The sequence below is a fragment of the Parasteatoda tepidariorum genome, chromosome 1 (assembly GCF_982258835.1).
Source record: "Parasteatoda tepidariorum strain Cologne lab strain chromosome 1, Ptep-v5.0, whole genome shotgun sequence".
Lineage (NCBI taxonomy): Eukaryota > Metazoa > Arthropoda > Arachnida > Araneae > Theridiidae > Parasteatoda > Parasteatoda tepidariorum.
In genome coordinates this window covers 13,401,584-13,427,034 of record NC_141755.1, presented here as the reverse complement: position 1 = coordinate 13,427,034, position 25,451 = coordinate 13,401,584, and the positions used below count along the sequence as shown (strand labels likewise).

The window sequence follows — 25,451 nt, the reverse complement described above, 5'->3', positions numbered from 1 at the left end:
TGGGGGTTTAGCATTATTTACATTTCTTTTAACAAAAAAAAAAAATTCCAAAAAATATTTTAGAAGATGATAATAAAAAAGAATTGTTTAAAAAAATTATAATTCCAGGTCATATACCATTCATTCCATTCCCTCTAATTGCGATCAATTCATTAAATGGAAACTTTCAAAACAGTTCAGACTTTTATATGTAAACAAATATTAGTATTGAGTATAGTTAAGTGCTGCGAGCTCTCTGCTTATCGCTTATAGCTCTGCGTTTCCAAATATTAGTAGAAATGAACCAGTATAAATAAAGAAACGCACTGTCTTGGCTGACCGCCCTCTTATAACCCTAAACTTTGGCGATCAGCTGAAATGGGTGATTGCCAAACGAAATCTATCGCCAACTGCTTGGATGCCCGCTTTTTGAACGTGATTGAAAATGGCGAAAATGTTTGAGCTGGACGTACTCGGAATGATTAAGCAATGAAACGAATTCGCTAGGTAAGTCATATTTTTAATTGTAAATTTACTATATTATCTCCAATGTTCTTTCGAATGCTAAGAGCTGCACCATTTGCTCAATTAATTCAAAATGCCTTGGATATTTTTACTTGCTACCCATATTTTCCAACTACCTCACTACTGAAATCAGTTATTTTGCATCTATAGTTTCCTGTCATATCATAAACAAAATTATTTTTCAAAGCCATTTTCTAGATTTGATTGAGCTGGATTTTATATTTTGTCATCATGAAAATTTTATTTACAGGTAATTCTTATTAATTAAAGATTTATAATATAAGTGTATGTTTTAAAAGCATTATATTTTAAAAAATCATGAGATTTTGTTAATATTAAGAGATCATACTAAATTTCCTGAAAATGCAAAGATTTAGAATTTAAATTACATAGTTTGTTTTCCTTTATGTGTAAAATTTATGTATTTTTGAAAATCATAAACCAAAAGAAAAAATTTTCATTTATCAAAGTTTTTCCATGTTTCCAGAAATCTTTAGTTAGATTGTCTAAAATTAGCAACGCAGTTTAGTAATGAAATTTTTTAAATTTAAATGATGAGTTGATTTACGTTTATTTCAGAGACATAATACAAAGAGATTTTTTTCTAGAAAATATATTAATTAAATTTTATTTTGATAGGAAGCTTTTGTATTGAATTTTCTTCATAACAGGGGAGAGTTCTTAAATCATATTCAAAATAGTTTTGTTTCAATTTTATTATAAACTTATGTTAAAAAGAAATTCTAAATATGAATCTGTAAAGAAACAGAAAAGTTCTTATTTTGAATTTTAGATAATATTTATCATTTTCGTTCACAATTACTGCTCTTATTATTCTTTTAGATTGTCTAAACTATTACATAAATTATGAGCATGCATACTATAATCAAGAAATTTTATTCTATATGTATCACATTTATGTGCAAAACAATTTGTACACATAATTTAATTTTTATTTCAAATGCATATAAAATTATTATATTTCTTTAGAATATAACTCATATTAACAAATTAATAACAATTTAAATTAACTTATTTAGATTTTAATTTGAAATTAAATTTTTCATTTACTACAAACTATTTATATTTTTTTCTATCTATAATTTTTATTTTCTCAAAATTCCAAGATTTTTTACAGTTAATATTTAAGTCAAAAACTACTATGTAAACCAAACCTTGCTTATTTCTTCTGTACTTCTGTCCCCTTTACTCTTTTTACTAAGGGATTCCATGGTGACATATTTAACTGTTTTCTTAAATGTTTAACCTTATTGAGATATTGATGTTGTCGCAGATGAATGTATTAGCAAAGATGGCATTCATTAAAACTGACAGGGCAATATTCAGTCTGTGAAGAATGCATGACTAAGTTGCTAAAAAGAAAGTGTATGTATACACGACTTTATGTTTACTTATATATATGTTAACTAGATTCATGAAAACATTGTACTCTTGTCTTGACATTTAAGCCTGATCACCACAACTCAGCCCATTCAAACAAGAGAGAGTAGTCAAAGAACTGCATCAGACTTAGCACTTTGATGCTGTAAGGAAAAATATTCAGTAGAAAGTGTTTTTTTCCCTGATATTCTTCTTTGTACTACTTTACACAATGGAGAAAAATGTTTAGAGGCAATAGAATGTTATGAGTTAATTTAAGTACTAATTCTCACAACGGTTGTGGTTCTGCCCCTGAGGGACAGAGGGAAGATCGCTAAGAACATTGCCCCTGAATTATAAATACTCTTTCACTTTAAATATATTTGGTATATACAAAGTAACATTATACAAAACTAAGTAGAGAGATTACTGTAATAAAAATTTGTCTATTGCACAGAGATTCATCTAATTTTATTCTTTTTTTAGCTTAAATGACAGACAGATTAAGAGGAGCCAATACGAGTATTTCAGTTAGTATCAGTAGTTAGTACTATTGCTACTAGTATAATGTTTTTTATTTTGATTATTCAACTAATTGTATATTAACTGTGGCATTTTAAGTGTTTTAGTTTTTTTTCTTCAACTATATTGTTGTAGTATTCTGTTTGCAAATTAAAATTTTAATAAAATAATAAAAGTCAAAATAAATATCTTTTAATGTTTATCAGTATTTGTCTTTAATCAAATGTAGGTTAAGAAAAAGTCAATGTTTTGCTGGTTATTATCTTCCTCTATTATTATTAAACAATAAATTTATTAATATATTTTTTATATTAATTATTTTAAAAATTATTTATTCTATTTGCTTTATCAATTTTAGAAATTTATTATTTTAGCATTCAATCTCTAAAAATGGTGAAAGATTTTAAAAGTATTTAAATCTTACCTCTTAATAAATGAATTATCATGCATAAGTATTCAACATGGTTGATTTTTACTTATAAAACTTTCAAAGTAATGTAAGGTCTCTTTTTTTCTCCCTAAATGACATATGGGCTAAAGAAGAAAACAGAAAAAAAAGCAATGAAAAGTTTATAAACTTTTATTATTAAACCATATTTTTGTTAATATTGGTTTGATGCTGTGGTTATTTTTTAAAGATTTGTATTTTCCCCTTTAAGGTTAACATAGTTCTTGTATCAGAAAGTTAGTTGTTTATGTTATTTTTTTAAAAATTTCTTATTTCAGCCATCAGTCTGTTACTGTCTGATCGGAAAAACCAGAATTAAGTTTGCAAGTTGTGTGGTATAAGAGGCAGTCTAAAAGAAATATGAGGTTTGTTTTTTAATATTTGATTCTATTTAAATTTTACTTGCTGATTTAGTAGTATTAGCATAATTCATAACACAAATATTTATCATGTTTTCAAATAAACTACAGTTACATAGTTTGGGCATAGTTATCCAGTAGCACAGTTTATTACTAGCAGTTTAGATGTAGAAACCATTATTTATTTCTCTTGAAACCATTATTTATTTATTTCTTAAGTTATACTTTAACAATACAAAGTTGAAAAGAAGCCCCTTTTTTTCTCTTTTGAATAAAAGGTTAAATTAATAGTATGTTACACCCTAAACTTAAAGTTACCAATAAGAAGTTATCAACTTTCCTTGATTTAGCAAGTTGAAGCAAGCCAGTCATTGGCAATTTTTTTATTTTTTTTATTCTAAAATTAGAACTGAAAAATCAAGTATTTCTTTCCTTATCAATGAGCAAGAAAAGTATTTTTAGAATATAATTTTGCAAAAAAGAAATTAATTGCTTTTGTATTTTTCAGCTATTTTATTGCTTCAACTCTTTATTTATTCTGTTTTTTAAATTAAAAATCAACTGAGGATGCAGATTACAACAGTTTTGGCTATATCAATCATTTCAATTAATGTTATTATAATGCTTTTTTTAAATTTGCTGTTGTGTTTTTGTCAGAGTGTTGTGTTTTGTAAAGTTTTGAAAAATTCTTGGAATTAATCATGGACTTGATAATTTAAAATGTAGATTTTATTATATTGCTAGTTTTTAAAATTTGGATTACATGTGCTAAAGTTTTTATGCTTACATACTTCATTATTTGTTTGATGATGCAAGAATAACATTACTACTATAAATGATATTTTTAAATTAATATTAAAATTTTGAATAATATTAAGGGTTCATGAATCAATAATCGAAAAGAACAAGTTCTGTTTATCACAATTTGTGCTTCATGTTTTGTTTATCCAGTTGCAATGCTTTTAGTTTTCTTCCAGGTTGTTATGATCATCAGTTATTGTGATGCATCCTTAAATGTAGAGAGAAGGCTCCTTCATCGACTGAATTTTCAACCATGCTGGCCTGAGAATTATTACGATTTCCAGGTCAGTGCTTGTTGAAATTCCAGTTTTGATCCGTCGTGTCCAGTTTTCTGTCAAATCAACATTAAGAAGGAAGTTATGATATTGAATAAGTATAAATTTTAATTTGTTTTAAAGATATATTTAATCTTGGTTTGTTTACGGAGTTAATATATTACGTTGTACTATATTTTATATTAACCTTATCTATTATTAATATTTATAGTTTTATATAAAGAAAATTCTATTAAAAATATATGTATATATAATTTATATGTATTTTAATATCTTACATAATTATTAATATGGTATCTCATCAAATTTTGTTTCATTATTGTCGCATCATTATTTTTTACACATTTTTTGTGGTTAAAAGTCCAAATTATTTTTTGTTGTAGTGAGTAAAACAATTAATTGCAAGAAATATGAAGAATTTCAATGTACTTTTACTATGTCTTATTGCCTTTATTAAATTTTACATACATTAAAGTTTTAGATTTTGTGTTTACGTTTTTTATTATTTGTAAGATTCTACTTATTAAACATTTCTGTAAATGACATTTTTAAATCTAATATTATAGTTCAGAATAATATGGAGAGACTAGTATAGAATTTGAATAGTTGAGAAGAAGCACAAGTAAGTAGCAATTGTATCACAAATTGTAATTTGTGCGTCTTCGTGTTTTGCATATCTAGATTTGTTGCAAGTTGAGACTTTCTTTTCATCAACTAATCAGGTGTATCCTTTAAAAGCTCCTTCAGCATGTCTTTGTCTTAAATGGGAGTGATGAAATTGCTTGTTATGACCATAATTTGTCGGAATAGAAATACCTACTGGAATACATGCTGTCAAAGACTTGTGTTGATGCTGAGTAAGTATAAGTGTCACATTTCTTGCCTAAATAATTGTTAGTGTGACAATTTCACTTGCTAGTCATTTATTGTTGCTGCCTCTCTGCATAAATCTAAAATTGGTATGCACCTCCGACATATTTTATATTTGTAGATATTTTAATCTCTTACATTATAATTAATTAGGTATCTTTTTCATTGCATTATATCTATGTGGGGTAAAGCAATTTTTTGTGCTTCTAATTATTATATTGGATATAGTTACTTATAATAGTATGAAAATATGCATATTTGAATTAGTTACTTGTGTATATTGAATATTATTTGAAAGGAAATATGAATGACTAAGTTATACTTTAATAATACACGGTTGGGAAGAAATCAGTTTTTTTTTTTCCTCTTTTGAAGGTTAAATTAGTATATTACACCCTAAATTTAAAGTTACCATTAATAAGTTACCAATTTTCTTTGTATAAATATCTTCAAATGGTATAAAAAATTGTTTTACATTTTATTATATTACTACTTTTTAAAATTTAGATTACATGTGTTAAAGTTTTCTGTTTACATACTTCATTACTTGTTTAATGATGCTATGATTACATTACTACTATAAATAATACTTTTAAATTAATATTAAGAGCTCATTAATTTTAATAATTGAAAAAGCACAAGTTGTGTTTCATGTTTTGTATATGCAGTTGCAATGCTAATAGTTTTGTTCCAGGTTGTTATGATCATCAGTTAATGTGATGCATCCTTAAATGTAGAAAAAAAGGCTCTTTCATCCACTGAATTTTTAACTACTCTGACCTGAGAATTATCAGAATTGCCAGGTCAGTGCTTGTTGAAATTCCAGTTTTGATTCTTCAAAAATTCTGGGTACTCCAAATCAACATTATGAAGGAAGTGGAAATATTGATTTAGTATACATTTAAATTAGTTTTAAAGATATATTTAATAATGCATGGGTTATTTACAGAATTTATATATTATATAGTAGTATATTTTATATTGACTCTATATTAATTTGATTGAGTTAAGAAAATTGATTCAGGGTTATCTTTATAAATATAATGCTTTTAATTTTTTTTTTTTTTTACAGATTATTACAATTTTCAGGAATCTTTTCATGAGTGGAATTTTAGAACTTAAGTGACTTTTTTGTAAGCTGTACTGTGATCGTTTTCTTCTAATTAGAAGAATCTGTTTGCTTCACTATTTATAAAAATTTATGCTAGGCTGTAATTAAAGTGTAGAAAATTTAACAATTACTATGATTTTTCATGAACATTATCAATTAGCTCAATATCAATATTATCAGTATCAATATTTTAATATGAAATGCAAATGCATACTAACAATGTACCACAAATTATTTTATAAATAATATATATGTGTGTGTGTGTGTATCTCTTTCCATAATGATTGAACGAAAGTTCTAAAATATTTATTAAAAAAATTTATCAGGGCCATGAAATTCAGCTAATTATGGAGCAAAAAACCAGGGTTGGGAATTTTTAACTTAATTTTTTCAGTGGTAAAATATTTTAGGCAATTAATTAAAGTTGTTTTATTAGACTATTTAAAAAGTATTTCATAAAAACGTTTTCTACCATTAATATTTTAATAAAGAGTAAGAAATTTCCCTTTTTCCTATACATTATGTTAACAAGTCTACTTACAAATATAAATGTATTGGAAGCATATGTATAGGAGTGAGTTATGCTGGCTCTTTGCTCCTCAGTTCTATACATAAAAATGCTGTTCTTCAGAATTATATAATGTCCTTTTTCCAGGGTAGGTATATAGTTCAATTACTTATAAATTAAAGATATCTTGTTTTATTTTTCTCTTGGCATAATGAAAGTTTTAATATTAAAGAACATGGAAATTCTTATGAAACTTTTAGGCATAACACAATATACTTATAAATAATGCAGTATTGGATAAATGCATTTATTACTTTAAAAAACTTAAAAAAAAAAAATATATATCGAATCCCTGAAAGAACCGATTCAGGTTTTTTCAAGGAATGGGTTTTTCCAATTTCGTCTGATTTTGTCTTCATTTCTTTAAATTTTTGTAGTTTAGTCTTGCTGCATAAATAAATACCATAAATTTTATTCCTAACCAAGCCATTAATAATAATTATTTAAACATTTCATTATCTATGTCATTAGTCACAAGTAACAATACTATTTTAAATGAGAGTAAAAAAGTCCAATTACCTTTGTAGGATTTACCTATTCTGTTTTAAAATAGAATTATAAAAAAAAACTGCTAAATGTTTTAACAAAGAATTAAATTATTTATTTTAATTCAAATAAAGTTTTTTACTTGGTTGTTGTTAATTTACGTCGCACTAGAGCTGCACAATGGGCTATTGGCGACGGTCGGGAAACATCCCGGAGGATGATCCGAAGACATGCCATCACAATTTTGATCCTCTGCGGAAGGGATGGCACCCCGCTTCGGTAGCCCGACGACCTGCGCGCGAAGTCGAGCACTTTACGGTCGCACAGTTTAGCGAGGACCAATACCGCACACCCTCGGTCCCTACGCAGACTGATCCAAGTGGTCACCCACCCGCACACTGACCGTAGCCAGTGATGCTTGACTTCGGTGATCTGCTGGGAACCGTGTCTTAACGTCCACTGCGGGACGGTAAAAATTTTAATAATATTACAAAATAGCATACAATGCCTTTTATGTAGAGTTTCATTAGAATGAATTTATTTGTAAATATTAGTTAGAATATTAGACTTAGAATATTTTCACATCCTACGAAAAATATAAATATTAAGGAATAAAAGTTCAAATTATATTATCAATGTTTGAATTTCCTTATGGGTGTAATATTCTAATTTAAAAAAAATTTTTCATTTAAAATTAAATTTTACATTACAACCGAAATTTATTGTAACAAAAAGTTTAGGACCAGATATCAAATTCGTAGAAGTATGCTCCGAAATGCTATTGAAATATGGGAAATGTTGCAACAAGTTTTTACGGATTCGTTATCGAACTAATGAATGAACAACCGGTATAATAATTAACGTTGTAATGATACACTCAAGAGCCAAAACATTATGACCACCTCTTAATAACGAGTTGGCTCACCTTTAGCCCGTAACACAGTTGCAACCCGCCTTGGCATGGATGCCACAAGTCCTTGGTAGATGGCCGGAGACAGATTGTACCAGATGTTTAAGCAACGGTCACACAAATCCGAGATATTGCGACTCAGTGGTCTTTGAACTCTGAGCTGCCGTTTCATGACATCCCAAATGTGTTCTATCGGATTGAGATCCGGTGAGATAAGTGGCCAGGACATTAACTGGAATTCAGCGTCATGTTCCTGGAACCAGTCCAACACAATTTGAGCCTTGTGACACGGAGCGTTGACCTGTAGGAAAATTCCATTTCTAGCTGGAAAAACAGAGGCCATGTAAGGGTGCAACTGGTCCGCAATGATGTTCAGATACCCTGTAGCATTCATGGTCTGCTCTGCCACAACCACGGGCCCCAGTGACGCCCAAGAGAACGTCCCCCAAAGCATGATACCGTCACCACTGCCTGTGTATGACCTACAGTACATTGAGGGAGCAACTGTTCGCCTGGAAGACAGCGTATCCTGACACTGCCACGGTGGGATGAATGATAAACCGTGATTCATCTGACCAGGCAACTCTCTGCCACTGATTCATGGACCAGTCGCGATGTTCCCGGGCCCAGCGCAGGCGTAGTTGGCGATGACGCTTGGTTAGCAAAGGCACACGAGTGGGACGTTTGCTGCGTAGCCCCATATCCAACAGTGCCCGCTGAACAGTGTGCTCTGATACTACTCTACTTGACCCTGCATTGTATTGGGCTGTCAGCTGAGCCACTGTCTGGCTCCGGTTTTGCTTCACCAAGCGAAACAATCCCCGACGACCTCTTTCTTTGATAGCGTGTGAAAGTCCAACACCATGTCGTCTACTGCTGGCTTCACCGTCATTCATCCACTTTGCATAAGCACTAACAACTGTAGATCGCGAACAACCCACGAGTCATGCAGTTTCGGAAATACTTGTTCCGAGCCTTCGAGCCCTTACAATCTGCTCTCTATCAAAGTCGCTTAGATCCGCAGCCTTTCCTATCACACACAGAAGTAAGTGAAAGAATGATTCTTCAAACTCTCCAGCAACAGTTAATACCACTTCCACCTGATCACGTACCTTCCACGTCATCCAGGAGAGTTCGTTGCAAAATGTAGGGGTGGTCATAATGTTTTGGCTCTTGAGTGTATAAAAAATAAACTTCTCCAGAAATCTTGATAATTTTAAATAATTTTTTTATTATTTTATGTATTTCTTTAATAAATTATATATTAATGTCTTGTCTACAACCAATCATTTCTTGTTTACATAGCCTCTAAGATGATTTAAGGAGAAATTTAAGACAAAACAATAATAAAAGGATGGATACGAACAAAATTGATAAATTGGTTGCATATAAAACTATCCTCATTTGTCCTGATATTTAGTTTTCAGTCATCTCTTCAGAAGATCTTTGTTGATAGAAAATATCAATTCAAAGATTTTGTAAAAATCGATTTGAAGAATCAAAAGATTTAGAATTTTGATCTAACATCTTTTTATTCGCATAATAGTGCTAGTAAAAATAGCAAAATCTAATAAATCAAACTTGAGGACCGCACGCTGTGTATATACAGAGTTAATTTAAGCTCTGTGATTTTAACCAGTTTATAACATCTCAAATTTACAATCCGCTATTAATATTTAATAGGATAAATGTATCCTAAATTTAAACATTATACTATAACTTAATAGTAAAGTAGAAAATTTCTTAATTAAAAAATTTTTTTCTTTCTCCCTTTAAGTAGCACTAAAACTTAATTAACTTTATTTCAGATTCATTGCGCATAAAAAAGTAATATTCATGCCGCGTAAAATGCATATACAAATCTTACTTAACACTAGATTGCCTAAGGAAGTCATTTTGACCGCTTTTTCATTTTCAAAAATTGTACGAATAATAATGCATAAATTTTTTTCCCAAGTGAAGTAATTTTTATTCCCTTAATATTTATTATTAGCTTGTTATATAACTGTAGATAATATAAAAAATTATAAAAATTACATAAATTAATTTTTTTACACATTAGCCATTCTTTCAGAATGCAATCATTTTGACTGCTTTTGGGCAATATAGGTATATAGGTAAAAATACTATAGGTAAAAGGGCAGTATGGGTGAAAATTACATAAATTAATTTTTTTACGCATTAGTTACTCCTTCAGAATGCATAGTAATACTTTTTCAGAGTGCAATATAGGTAATACTAAGTTTCAGTCTTTCTAGTATTAATTAAAAATGTAGTAAAATTTTTGTGATATAACTTTACAAAAAGGTTTTCATGTCTCCTTTTCAGCCGTGTTACTGAAGACCGTAAACTCTTAAATTACCGGTAGAGGAATATTTAGAGTATGTATTTTTTATTGTTCTTTGTACTGCGCTGAAAATTTAAGGAGTTACTCGTTTTTTTTTTTTTTTTTTTTTTTAAATTCCTGAAATGTGCCTCAAGAACGATTGCAAAATTCACTTTTTATTTATAGCATGTGAGCAGAATACCTTTTCTTCGTATGGACTGAAAAAAGCAAACAATGAATTAATCAGTGCTTAACCACATTGTGGAATATGCACAAGACAGAAAGACATAACAATTAAAAAAAAAGCGAAAATTTTTTAAATATTTTTATATAGTATTTAATTTAGCCTTAACGCTTGACTTTACATAATTATAATGAGCGAAACACATTTTCAGTTGTTCGTTATGATTAAACAGGGTCATGTTATGCACGAAAAAGATTTGCTAGATTTTTAAGAAACATATTATTTTACATAAAATGGTTTGATTAAAAAATATAACTAAATGTATTAATTTATATCAATTTATTTTAGAAGTTAAAACCCAATTTTTAAGCTGAAATAGTTTATCTACGCAAATATCTAATTTCAGAAAGAAATTTTCCATCCTTATAAGTTTTTTTTTTTAATATCTAAATTTAATTTGTTAAAATCAATTATATATTGTTTATCTAATCTCTTCTGTCTTGATCTTATTTTCTTAAAAAAAATAGTTTTATTTTTAAAATTCAGTGATTTTTTTACGGAAAAAAAAAGGCAGTTATTGTTTAGAGAATATAACTATGATGAAGTTAAATTTATTCCTGTTCTGTTTTCTGCTCTAAATGAACTCTTAATTATCAAATCGTATACTGTTTATTAACTTTACTAAATGAATATAACAACAGTTATTAATTAGTTATTTGTAGAAAAAAATTATAACGAAATCATGTAAATATTAAAGAAGTTATCAAATACCTGAGTAAAATTTATATAAAATTTTTAAAAGCTTGTTTTATACATCTGAGAATGCATCCAAAGATTTTTTTATCGCTAAATAGTGTCAATTTGAATAAAAAAAATTTCAAAATTTCAGGAAATTGACTTGCATAACGAATAAAAGAAATTGAATAAATTTGCAATACATCGTAGTAAACTTGACATTTAGTGATAATCGATATACTTATATTTATTTCATTTAATGCCCAGACCAATCATATAAAAAATCATTATTATTGATAAAGGTTCAATTCTAAAAAAAGGACACATAAGTCATCTCTGCTAGAGTTAGCTAACTAGAAAAAAAATTCAAGTAAAGAAGAGTTAATCACTATATAGAATATATCATACAGTTATATTCAATATGAGTTTTACAATATTTCATTCATGTCAACAGGGTGCTCTACAAATGGGGATCTGAAATTTGCAAGTAAAACAAACACCATATTCTTAGAAGAATAAATAACTGGTGTTCATTTAGCATATGATACGAACATGCATGAGTAGTGCCTCTTAATGTAGTTTCTAGAGAGTTACGGGTGCGGGTGGAACACTTGAATAAAATGCTAGTTATTGAATTAACTGCTAAACGTCAGTCCTGAGATACAGTTGCAGATACATAAATTATAGTTTTGAAACAAATATTTATCACTCTAAACACAAACCAGCAGGAAAACTTCATGAAAAAAAAACATTCTCACGTGCTTATGTAAAAACTGAGATATGCTTTTATCCTGACATTATATGTAATTAAATTAAATAAGTGGCAATGAATGATTTAAAAAACAAACGCAACACATTATTAAAAAAAGAAGGAAAAAAAACCAAAGCATTTACGCATGATATTGATTACTTTTTTTTTCAAACCTCTTCTTAACGTACTTTATGAATATTCAACTAATCATCTAAATAATAATTTTCTAAGAAAAATTACGATCGCAACAGAATTACATAATTGGGTATAAAATATTATACAGCTAAATTTCCGAAAGCAAATATAGAAGGAAAAAAAAATCTATACACAGAAATCAATACAAGTATATGTACCTTTGTACTATGTTAGCACTTTGTTGTAAAATACCTTGATAAGTATGAATACTATTTAATTCGTTAGAATCCGGAAGAAAGAAAAAGAGAGTACATATAGTATATTTATTTGATTTGAATTAACTCGCATGAGTCTGAAAAAAAAAATACGCTTGCAAAACTTTCTTGCAACGATTTTTAAAAATAATTATTAGACGATTTCACCACTAATTTAAAAAACATATCATCAAAGAAAGCTCTTATTTTATTAAGCATTCAGTTAATTCCTTCTCCTCAGTTAAGTTCATTGACAGTTGGATTTTTATTGGATGTCATTGATACGTGACACCGATATGGTTGACACTGAGATATGATCACACACAAAAGTATCAAATTTAAATTAAATAACTGCCATTTTTGAAGAAGATAATTCAGTTGTTCTCTAATCCGGGCAGTTAATATATATTTTACGAATCCTTATAAGTAATGGAATAAAAAACGTGTGTAGGGATCAAATTAATATTTAGGAGAGAAAGAACGCACACGCTGCTGAACTTTGATCAAAAGCATGATATAACGAGGTTAATAAGAGATGAAGGATTAAAATCATCTGAAATTATTTTTATCGAGAACAAAGTTTTTAGGCGTTTGTGATAGAAAGCATATTTCAAAAAAATCAACAGGTATTTTTTGTCTCTTCCTGACTCAAAGAACATTTGGTTAGAAATTTTTTTTTCTCCAGATATATCAGATATTTCAATATACATATATCAGATATTTCAAAATACATATATCAGATATTTCAATATAACATATATCAGATATTTCAATATGACATACTAGAATAAGTTATTAGTAAAATAATAAAATCACAGGAACCCGAGTACTTAAGTTTTTTAATTTTAACACTGTAAAAAAAGTTCATGTTTATTTTATCATTTGGATATTTTCGCCATTACAAATATAATACTATTTGCTCGAATTTTATTCAGATGTTGACAAAAGACAACCTGATGAACCGTCAAATTTTCTAACAGTAATGTAGAAGAATCATTTTTCACTTAAAAAAAAATAATAATAATGGTAAGAAGGGAAGCAGAAAATAAATCAGTTTATTGAATCAAATTATACAGGCAAGTTCATCATAATTCCAAATTCTGGACGTATCAGTTTTATAATAAAGCATTTACTCTGGTTTTTGGAGTGGTTAATAATGGTATAAATATTTTTCTTCCTTGCTTGAATAAAAATTTGAGAAAACAATCATATTTTGCATTATACGTGAAGGGAAACCACGAAAATATCTTTCAGATGGCTTGATTCCATTTAGAAGTTCAGTAATCGCAATGAATTTTTTTTTATAATGAATCATTTTTCAGCATCTTTGAGAGACTTCTTTGTGACTATAACGAAATGTTATTCAAATTTTTGTAGTTTTTAACCGAAAATCAAAGTAACTCGCTATTTTAGTATCGGAATAAAACCATATTTACGTTATAAAAATAATTATGTTTATAAAAATAATTAAGTTATAAATAAATTAAAGTTAAGTTAAAATAATTAAGTTAATTAATTATTTTAATTAATTAATTATAAATTAAGTTAAAATAATTAAGTTAATAAATAATTAAGTTGTAAAAATAATTAATTATAATCAAGATTAAATTGAAATTAAAATTATCAAATTTCGCGTTACACGCTATGAAAAACAGACAAAAATGTTTTTCAGATCGCTGTTATTGGTATATAAAATAAAATAATTTGCAATTTAAGTATCGGAGTAAAAATTATAGATAAACATTTTTTCATTGTTATTATCCTTAATAGATAGGGTACCATCTTTCTGAACAGAACGAAAAGCTCTTCTTATTAACTCAACCCAGAAATCAAAGTGTGAGCTTTTTTATTTTGTGAATGTAATGAAACACCCTTATTATGCTTAATTCAATTCAGAGATCAAAGTAATTAACAATTTAAGTATCAGAATACAATCATATTCATGAAAGTTATAAGAATAATTTATTTTAATGAAGATTAAATTAAAGTAATCAAATTTGTGTTACATGCGAAGGAAAACCACGAAAAAGTCTTTTAAATTGCTTAATAGTAATAGGTTTCCAGCTTAATGTTGATTATCGCAATAAAATTATTTTTTAATAATCAATAATTTTTTTTAATCATCTTTGATAAATAGTAAATGCTGTGAAATGCTCTAAATTTTTTTTGTACTTTTTTGAATTTTTGTAGGCCACCCAGATATCAAAGTTACTTGTAATTTAAATACAGGATTGAAATTATATTTTGAAAGACTTCTTGAATGAAAATAATTAGAATTTAGATTACGCACAAATGAAAACCATGAAAAAGTTTTAATAACTAACTAACTGAACGCTAACAGGCAATTATGAGACTCTATCTCAGCAATTATTAACATTTTCCAATTTATTGTTCTTCATGAAATTAAATGCTTTGGGCAGCTTAGATTGCTTATAAAACTGTTCTATTTTATTTTAATTATTTTATTTATTTTTTAGTTACTTTTATATTTTTTATATATTTTTAATAAGCACTTAAATTGTTTTTTTAATATTTATTTCAAGTATTTGAATTTCAGAACAATATAAAAATCAATTTTTTAAAATACATTAATTTTTTCATTTAAAATTTACAAATTATAAATCTTTAAAAAAAATTTGTTCAGATTTTTCTGGCACAGAGACAGAATGTTATTATTTATCATAACAATTTATGAAAATCAAATAAAAAAAATAGAGACCGGTGATGTGTCCAATGTTTCGTTCACCCTGACATCTGTTTGGTACAGTGATTGATCTTTCCATCTTTATGTCTTTGTTTGAGTATACGCAAGCAAAGGAGAGGATACAAGCATCTATATTCATTGTCTACGAAGTACTTCGATTGGTTTAAATAAATTATCAAACTGAGCATGCGCGTTATTAAAATTCTGCCAAGCAAAAATGCTAAAAGCGCCATTCTAGTAAACCTGACAAAACGATTAAGCGATAACGATGAAAACGATGATGTAATCGACCAATCAAATGCCTCTATTTATTAAAAAAGCGGTCAGCCAAGCAACAGCCATAAAGAAAAATGAATTCACTTCAAATGTTATTGAAAAAAAAGTAATTTAGACATTTATTTTTTCATTTCTCAATTTTATTTCATTATGCTGAAGGGTTTTGAGTTAAGAAATAATTAATTAACATTACTTCAAAAAAAAAAAAAAATTCAAGAAAATATTTTAGAAGATAATAATAAAATGTTTTTTTTAATTTACCTAAAAACTTATAATTCCAGGTTATTTATTCCATTAATGGGATAAACTCATGAAAGGAAAACTTTCAAAACAGTTCAGTTGTTGTTGTTGTTGTTGTTAATTTACGTCGCACTAGAGCTGCACAATGGGCTATTGGCGACGGTCTGGGAAACATCCCGGAGGATGATCCGAAGACATGCCATCACAATTTTGATCCTCTGCGGAGGGGATGGCACCCCCGCTTCGGTAGCCCGACGACCTGCGCGCGAAATCGAGCACTTTACGGTAGCACAGTTTAACGAGGACCCATACCGCACACCCTCGGTCCCTACGCAGACTGATCCAAGTGGTCACCCACCCGCACACTGACCGCAGCCAGTGATGCTTGACTTCGGTGATCTGCTGGGAACCGTGTCTTATCGATCAGTCCACTGCGGGACTCAAAACAGTTCAGACTTTTATAAATAGACAAATATTGGTAAAAATGAACCAGTATAAATAAAGAAAAACGAATTTACTTCAAAAGTTATTAAAAAAAAAAGTAGTTTCAATATTTATTTTTTCATTCCTCAATTTTATATCATGCTGAAAGGTACCCACAAAAATTTTCTCAAAGGGGAGGATGCATCTGTTATACACTGCATATATATTTAAACTATATATACGATAGAAACATCAAAGAAAAACAATTTTTTAAAAATGTAATTCAAATTAAAACGCCTTTGTAACACTTTTCTCGATAGGAAGCTTTGGTTTAATTCCTCCCGTTCGCTGAGTTACTTTAGACGCATCTTTTTTTAAAAACCATTTACTTTCTTCTAAAGTAAAAAAAGTAACTTATAAAGTAAAGTTAAGTTAACAACGAATAATTCAAATTCTGGCCAAGCATTTCCAGCGCATGCGCACTTGCTCAACCGGTTGCACGTACAGACGTAAGTGAAATCCATAATAAACATGAGATAATGGCGAACATAATTTCTGTAGGATCTCGATTCTCTTCATATGAAGAGTTAGAAAAAGCTATGAATGAATTTGAGAACGAAAACAAAGTGACCTTCTGGAAAAGAGAAGCGAAAACTTTAGGAAGTGCTTCAAAGAAATCTAAAAGTATAGACAAGGCTCGACCAGAATTGAAATATTACTTATTAAAATACGCATGTATTGCTGGTGGAAGAGTTCATAAAAAAAGAAATTCGGATGGCAGTCGCCAATCTAAGTAAATAAATTTCGTATTATCTAATTAATTTCGAAACTTATATTTGTGTTCTTCCCAAAATCTTGGCTGCGTCACTGATATTCAGTGTGTTATCCAATATCGTTCATATTTCCACTATGAGAAAAACAAGTAGGTATATTTACCATTGTTTGATTTTACCAGCCTTGTTTTGGGTGTATACTGCTCTGCTACTTCCTTTGTTTAATATTGTGTTTGCAAGCTTACAGAGTTCAGTTTATGAATTTTTTCTCTATGTAGTTTACTTAATTTTTTATTTTTCAGAACCTTTCGCCAAAATTGTCCAGCATATATTCGTGTGTTGCTGTCTCCAGATAAACAATCTTTAGAGATAAAATCAATGAATGTGAGTCATGCACATTCTGTCCCCAAAGCTTTGTTCCCTTCTCTGCCTAAAAAACGTAAGCTATCTGCAAAATATCAAGAGAAAGTCCAAAAATGTAGGAATGTAGAGGTATGTATTTTTGTTTCATTTCATACAACTGAAGATTATGCTTAGTAATTTTGCCGGATATATTTCCGTATCGTGATCTGTAGATCTGTGCCAAATAGATTTTAAACTTGTAAATTTAAAAAAAAAAAAACTGTAGATGTTTGCCCTGGGGTGGCTGTGAGTTATTCCTTTCAAGTTGGTCCCTTTCTGGGATGTTTTTTTATTAGTTTCTTGCAGGCCACTGCCTGGAAGTTTCCAAGACTTGGCGATTTTTCTGCCACAGATCACGATACGGAAATCTCCCCCTTTCGCATCTATGTCAGTTATCCCCATTTTCCAACATTAATGTTCTTTGTAAAGTTTAAAAATTATATTGCTACTCGCAGTGATGTACAGAGGTCAATCTATTTAAACTTATTGTTGCTGCTCAAGCTATTCTTTTGCTTTGATATAGTGTGATCTGTTTTTAGTTATTTAGTCATGCTTGGATTAGTTTCTATAAAGTGGCTGTAGCTAAAAGTTGGCAAAATAACGGAAATATTTTATCAATCATATTTATAATTGACACATCATATTTATAATCCATATAATTTTTTAGTCTAATTTTTTAGTAATATTTTAAAACTAAAACAATAATTAGCTTTTAATGATAAATATGACACCAATTTTTCCTAAGAACAAATTTTCACAACAGTAGAAGAATTAGAGGATAAAAAAAATACTCCAATTTAGATAATTTGAGAATTAAATCGACGAAAGATATAAAAAATGTGTAAGACGAAATTGTTGGAATTATAAATTTCATTTGCACCAGCAGTTAAGTGGTAAGATGTGAAAACTCTTATCAAAATTCAAAGCGACTGAAATTTAAGTACACAACAATTGCCGTATAGAGTGCACTCCTAATGGCAAGTTTCTAAATGAAATTGTAATTAGAATTATAGCACTATTATTAAGGATAGATGAAATTTTAAGGTGTTTGTTTTGATAGCGTAAGGGAATTTCAAATTAAACCCATGGTATGTACCTTACTTTTATATTAATATAAACAGAATAGCTTTGTCTATCAGTTAACTTTGATATTATCAATATGTAAGTAGTTAATAAAGTTTTCAATTGCTCTGTGATCAAACTAATTAATATAAGCATTTTAAAAACAATTGTTTTGTTATTTTTTTTAATTTTTAAAAAAAAAGTATTTTACATTTCGTTTAAGTAAATGTTGAATGCTTCACAAAATTTGAAATTCTATATTACTGTTTCTATAACAAAATTTCTAACAGGTGCCAAAGTTTTAAGATTCATAATAGATTTAAAGTGTATACTAATGCTTGTTTGCATGAATCCTAAATGTTAGAAATTGCTATTAATTTTGAAACAATTGATGTTTAAAATAAGTGTGTTGGTAATGATTCGAATTATTTGTTTTGACCTAGAATTCATAATAATTGTCATAGTTTTTTCTTTATAGAGAAGAGCAGTGTGTAATAATGGTTCGGATGTGGTTGAAACATCTTACAAAGAAAATGTAGATGTAGCAGACAGCAGAGAGAATGGTAATACATATATATTTTCATATTACCTGCATTTTCTGAGCTCAATTGATTTCAAAACCATGTTCTGTATTCTTCAGACTAAATAGTCATTAGACATAAACATTTTAGTTACTTTTATATCCATTTATTTCTACAACATCAAAACAAGCAGGAAAGTTTTAAACATATTGGTATAATAAGCTATTTTGATTTTGAACTTATTTCTTTCTCAGGCCCATAGGAGTAATGTTTCGTATGTTGTATCTGTAAATCTTGATCAGGTCTCCAAAAACAGTGACCCTACCTTATGAAAATTTTGAGTTATTCAATTTTTTTTAAATTTTTATAACTAATATGTCTGGTGTAATGGTCAATTGGAAAGAACTTATACATTTGTATTAAATTTTGCCTTCCACTGCATTTTACTAAGCTGTTGAGGTGTTGTTAATGAAGATAGGGTGATATTCAATTACTTAGAGCTGTTCTTTCTTTAATAGACGTTTTCCCCATAGTAACCTGCCTATTTCTTTCTTCTAGATAATTTAGATGTCCCTGCCCTGCCTCTTTCAAATAGTTTTGATTTAAATCAGGTATGTTTGAGATTAAATACATTTCTATTGATAATTGAAATGTTATTTTTTACTGCTTTCGCTTTTAATGTTAACACATAATATTATGCATTTAGTTTTCTTATAGGTTTAAACTATTTTCCTAGAAATAGTTAGAAAATAAATATAAATTAATTATACTATCTAATTTCTACCTATGATTTTGAATGTGGACAGCAATCTTTCAAACAACAAATCTGTACATAAGTCATGGGTGCAACCTTAAGACTGAAATCAGTGCTTGAGTAAAGATCAAGTAGATTGAATTCTGTCCTCTAATAATAATAACAGAGCTCAAAAAACTGCCTCTCCGCCCGTTCTCGGCGGTCAAAAACTCCCCGCGGACAACAAATTTCTCGAATCCAGCTTCCGAGCGGACGGCCATTTTCCCGTTAATGTTCATGATACATTTTAAATTTTTGTTATCTTACAAGAGTTTATTTTCTCACTTCTAAAATGACCCTCTAATCTAGAAAGAAATACAGCAACACACTGATCATGGTGGAATTGATGTTTTCTCTGTCAATGATTACCTCTGTTAATCATTGGCTTGATTGTGGAACTGGCAAATGTCATATTTGATTCATTTAGAAAACGCAGTACCCTCGGATAAATTGACATTCCAGATAACTTAACCTTTGTCATTTAAATTATTTAATAAAAGAAATACTACGTTTTACTATTAGTAACCTAGCATTTCTTTTACTGTATAATGTAATCCTAGTAACTACTAATTTATTGAGCAATTTATATAAATGTTAGTAATAAATAAGAGAAAATTACATTTTTATTTATTTAGAAGCTACGAGTTAGTGTCAAAGGAGGACTGGTACATTGTTGGACAAGCCGTCCTCAGGGACGGGTAAAATTTCTGAGTTTTTTCGAGCCCTGAATAATAATATTATTTATTTTTTAAATTAAGTTTTCAAAAAAGTTAAATTTTTTCTTATAAAATGTGAAATTTTTTTTGTGTTAAAAATAAATGAAAAATATTTTTAAAAAAAAGAAAAACTGTTGTTTTTTATATTACAAAATAGTCAGTGATGTCGTGCCACAATAAAAGAGTGACTGAACTTGTTTCAACAAAATTTATATTGTCAAATCTGAAGAGTATGTATTTCTTTTCTTGATATTTTGAGACTAGGTAAAGTTAATTTGAAATTATTTTTTAAAAAATGATCTAGTACAAAACATTAATGAATGGCTCCTTGAAAAAGTCAGAATTAAACTATTGGTGCAAAGAAATAAATGTTATATTTGCTTTATGGAGACATATAACAGTACCTAAGAATGTGTCTCTCATTAATTTGAATTGCGTTGTGAATTTGAATAACTAGTTAGTGGAGAAAAATAATTAATATTCCTTGATAATTACTCATCACTATCGAACCGTTTCATTAATTTAATTATGAAATTAATTAAGAAAAATTAGAATTAACAATTTACTATTCTAGTTCAAGTCTAAATCAACACGTGTGGATCGACACGTGCTTCACTAATACTTAAATCTAATTACATCTAGGCTTAGATTTCTTAATAAAATTATTTATCTTGATTTAATATTTTATTATTTTTATGCAATCAAAGTAATTCAAGCATTTTCCTCCAAATAAATTATTTAAGCTAATCTAAAATCAGGTTCGAGCCTGTCAGGAAAATATCCAAATATATAACTAAAAGCTACTAAAATCACAATAACTGCCTAAAGTGAATCAATTAATAACTGCTAATAAATGAGAGTTAAGTTTATATAAAATTACAATATTTATTGAAAATCATATTAATCATGTTCAGCTCAAACAATTAAGTATAACATTACTCATGTGGTTTAACATTCTAAAACAATTAAGTATAACATTCCTCATGTGGTTTAACATTCTAATTTAAACATGACAATGAAAATCATTACTAATCATTTTAATACAATAAAAAAAAGATTCTCTGGAGCAGGGAAAGAAAAAAAAAATATTAAGTTTTCATTTCATATTAAGTTAAATTAGCGCGAGCACGTGGCACAGCTACCACGAAGTTAAGTTTAATTATTAGAATTACTTATTTGATAGGATCCTACGGATTTAATAAATAAAAAAAAAAAAATAAATTAGTTTATTTAAATTTAGCGTTAAACGAAGCAATATGAAAAGAAATAGGAAAACTTATCGTGATGTCCATCGGGAGATAGGGACGCGTCCGTCCCGCCGCGTTAACTTGATTCTGACCCTGCAGGCGCCAGTCACGACCATCACCTCGGGAAGCTAAGAGAGAGAAAAAAAAAACTCTCCCTTCGTCGATCGCGCGCCACACCGTCCACGCTGCACAGGTTCGATGACGACATTATTTCGTCACAGCTATAGCTACTACCTATTGGTGGTTCGCTCGTACGTCAGAGCGGGAAAAAGAGAACTTGAAAACAGGGAATAAATAATTAATGAAAGGGATTTAGGGAAAACAAACATTACCTGCTCCAGGTTGAAATAATACCTTAACCTGCTTCCAGAGATTTAATACCCTAATATAATACATAGTTTTTCTTCATTTCCAAAATACTTGATTATACATTCACATACTTTATGATGTCTGGCTTTTAAAGCAAAGCCCAGCGATATAACATAAACAAGGTGATTTTTATATTTGTTTGCTATAAAAAAATAAGTTAACAATATGAAGGAAATTGTTTTTTAGTTAAGATTAGTCATCGATGTAATATATGGATGATTCTCATGGAAAGTGAGCTATAATTTTCTGAAAAATTCTATTAAATAACAGGTCATGTTAGTTGGTCAAAAACTAAGCTTAATCTTGAAATCTTTTTGAAGTGACACCCATGATAAGTATGCAATGTTTTCACTTGATTCATAATTGTATTTTAAACATGCAAAGACAGCATTAATTTTTGGAGAAAATAAAAAAATCTAGAATATTGATTTTTTAAATGAATCAAATTTTAAAGGTACATTTATGAGAATTTTGGTGTTATTATTCTTGGTATTTTTGCATGGAATTTGACAGCTTTTACTATTTTAGTCCATTTATTTCATCGATAAAGTGTGGAAACAACTTGCATAGATTGGTACATTTTATTGTGATGTTTCATTAAGTTAACTTTTTAGTTTAGATAAAGTTAGCCAGTCTTATTCAATCTCCAGAACCATATTAACTTGCAATTAGTAAAAATTACACTTCTTGATTACTCATTGTATTGTATTTGTAAAAAAAAATGTCTCATTATTAATATTTTGTATTTTCTTAAGGAAAATTGGGCCCAAGCTAAACAAAAAAGTGACACTCCTAAAGTCACTCAGCACAAGCAACAAAAAAGGAAACTACCGGAAGTGGAGGATTTGGAGACGCTGAAAAATGCTCTCAAGTTCCAGGCAGAGAATACCCAACAATTGGAGAAAATAAACAATTGCTTGGAAAAAATCCAAAATGAACTAAATATTCAAAATTTTCTAAGACTAAAAAAGTTACAGCTGTTATGTAAAATACACAATATAGATGAAAGTTCATTGAATCTAAATATTCAGCAAGAAATAATAGTTTTATGAATGTGCTTACAAGGTTGATTAATAATTTCTAGACAGATTATTGTGAGTAATGAGTTTTGCAGAAAACATTATATAGAAGTTGGAAGAACTCTACATTTATTTTGTAGTTAACTTCATTACAGATGAAGTTAGCTACAACTTTTTTAAAATGTTGTGATTATTTATCATTTTTAATTTTTGTGAGTTCAAATTTAAAAGTTTTGAAACTCTAAGTAAGATACACAACATAGATATACTTTTCTATGTTGTGTATTTTATTTAATTAGTGTCTCAATAAATTAAAAACTTTTAAATTATACTTTTCTATTGCCATTCAATTGGCAACTAAGTATATTTATTACTAAAAATAAGTTATATAAACAATAGAAATTGATCATTTTTATTTACAGGGTGCGTACCTTTTTTAAAAAGTGATTAAAGGTGCTTATTTTTGATTTTCTTTTTTAAAAGCCCTTAGATATTTTTCATTAGGTATTCGTAAAGAGTGCTCAATTTTCTTTTTTCCAAAATATGATTTTTTTTCCCTTAGTCATGTCAATGACCATAACGAATTATAGAAAAAAGCATGGTTTTGACAATGTTCTGTTCAATATTTTCTCTAATCAATCAACCATAATCCATTTCGGCGCACCATCCTCATCCTTTTATACGAAAGAGTATATTATTTTATATGTTGGATGAATTACTCATGTGTTTGCATACGCGTTGTCTAACCCACAATGATTTTTGTGTTCTCACACGTCCAAAATTAAAGTCTGAAAAAGTTTTGGCATTTTGTTAATTTTTTGTACTCACAGATAAACTTTTATTAGAGAAGAAAGGAAATAAGAAAATATTTTTCTTAGTGCCATACCCTAATTGATTTTTTTTTCTCTTTAGTTTTATTTTTTTAAAAAAAGGTGCTTAAAAATATTTTTTGAGTGCTTAAAAAATACTTCTGAGGTGCTTATTTTTTGTTCAAAAATTTGGCTACACACCCTGATATAGAATAATTGCTTCTATTATACAAGTATAATTTTTTCCCCATAACTCCTAATTTCAAAAGCCTTGTAAATAACTAAAGTTCTGTACATTGTATTAAATATAAGTAGGAAATCATAAAAGAAATATAATATGACCTATTAGTAAAATGTCTCAATTTTTTTTTTTTGTATATATGTATATATCTTGAGTTAGTTGTGAAGAATGGAAAAATACTTGAAAATAAACTTATTTATATTTAATATTTTGTGTATGAATAATAGAAACCCAATTCTTTTACAGTTACATACAAAGTACCTCATAAGCTGAGTTTCATGATAACATATTAACGAATTAAGTTTGATTAACCGTTATCATTTGAGGAACTTTTTGAATTGGTTTTTAGGCAACAACAAAACAATTGAAAATCGGTATTAGAACATTTCTTAACCTTTTTATTTTGAGAGAGAGAAATCTTCCTTTACTACCATAACTTTATGTACATGTTTGCAATGTATTTAAAAATGTTTAAATTCTAATGTTTTATAACGGCGATGAAAACTGTTAGTAACTGTCTCTTACACAAATTTTTGGGTTATTAACAAGACTTATCGTATGTCCTGGTATGTAAGTTAACTTTTCAAATCCTCTAAATTTTATAAGAATCAGGTGGTCGACTTATACAGTACTAATAATGATTGTAAATTATTGCAGTAATCAAGATCAATGTGAATAAATCTATATCAATTAACCCTTTTCAAAAACTATTTTAAATATATTATATACAGTTAATTTTCTCACATTCTTTCTTTGGATATAAAAGTTTTTTAGAAACAATAATTAATGTTCAGAAAAAGTTAAGATGATTTATTCAAGAAATATAACACATGAATATATATTTTTAGTCCTAGAAATTTTATTTTTTTTTGACGTCAACTTATACAGCCAACATACCATTTATTTTCTATAATATAATATTAAGAAAAGATAAGCGATCAACTTGTACACCAAGATATATAGTACATGAAATAATTTACCGTACGAACTTAGTTTTCTAAATAACAGCATTTTGTGTGATTTAACTTTTTGTAATAAAATTTTTCTTAAAAAGAACTTGTCAAAATATATAGAAAAACACACTATAAAGTATAAATCCTAAGTATCCTTTGATTTCCAGGTGACTTCTTTCATGCACAGCATAAGATCTGAGAGTAAAACTAAGTTCTGTATACCAGAGCAATGGTACATCTACTTTCCACCAAAAAAAGCTCATTAATGTAGGGGAAGGGACGGA

At 28.4% G+C, this 25,451-nt stretch overlaps 1 protein-coding gene across 1 annotated transcript; it reads left to right on the top strand.

Moving 5' to 3' along the window:
- Positions 1-16,741: 16,741 nt before the first annotated feature.
- Positions 16,742-24,420, top strand: LOC107442130 (uncharacterized). The gene is made up of 5 exons (XM_016055604.4): positions 16,742-17,055; positions 17,338-17,527; positions 18,978-19,062; positions 19,579-19,631; positions 22,901-24,420. The coding sequence occupies exons 1-5, from the start codon at positions 16,802-16,804 to the stop codon at positions 23,195-23,197; spliced, it is 879 nt and encodes a 292-aa protein (XP_015911090.1). The 5' UTR covers positions 16,742-16,801; the 3' UTR covers positions 23,198-24,420.
- The last annotated feature ends 1,031 nt before the right edge of the window (positions 24,421-25,451 follow it).

Excerpts from the sequence above, each read along its gene's own strand:
- LOC107442130 (XM_016055604.4), top strand. The coding sequence starts at position 16,802 with ATGGCGAACATAATTTCTGTAGGATCTCGATTCTCTTCATATGAAGAG. Across the intron at positions 19,063-19,578 it reads AGCAGACAGCAGAGAGAATG|ATAATTTAGATGTCCCTGCC; the intron begins GTAATACATATA and ends TCTTTCTTCTAG. Across the intron at positions 19,632-22,900 it reads ATAGTTTTGATTTAAATCAG|GAAAATTGGGCCCAAGCTAA; the intron begins GTATGTTTGAGA and ends TATTTTCTTAAG.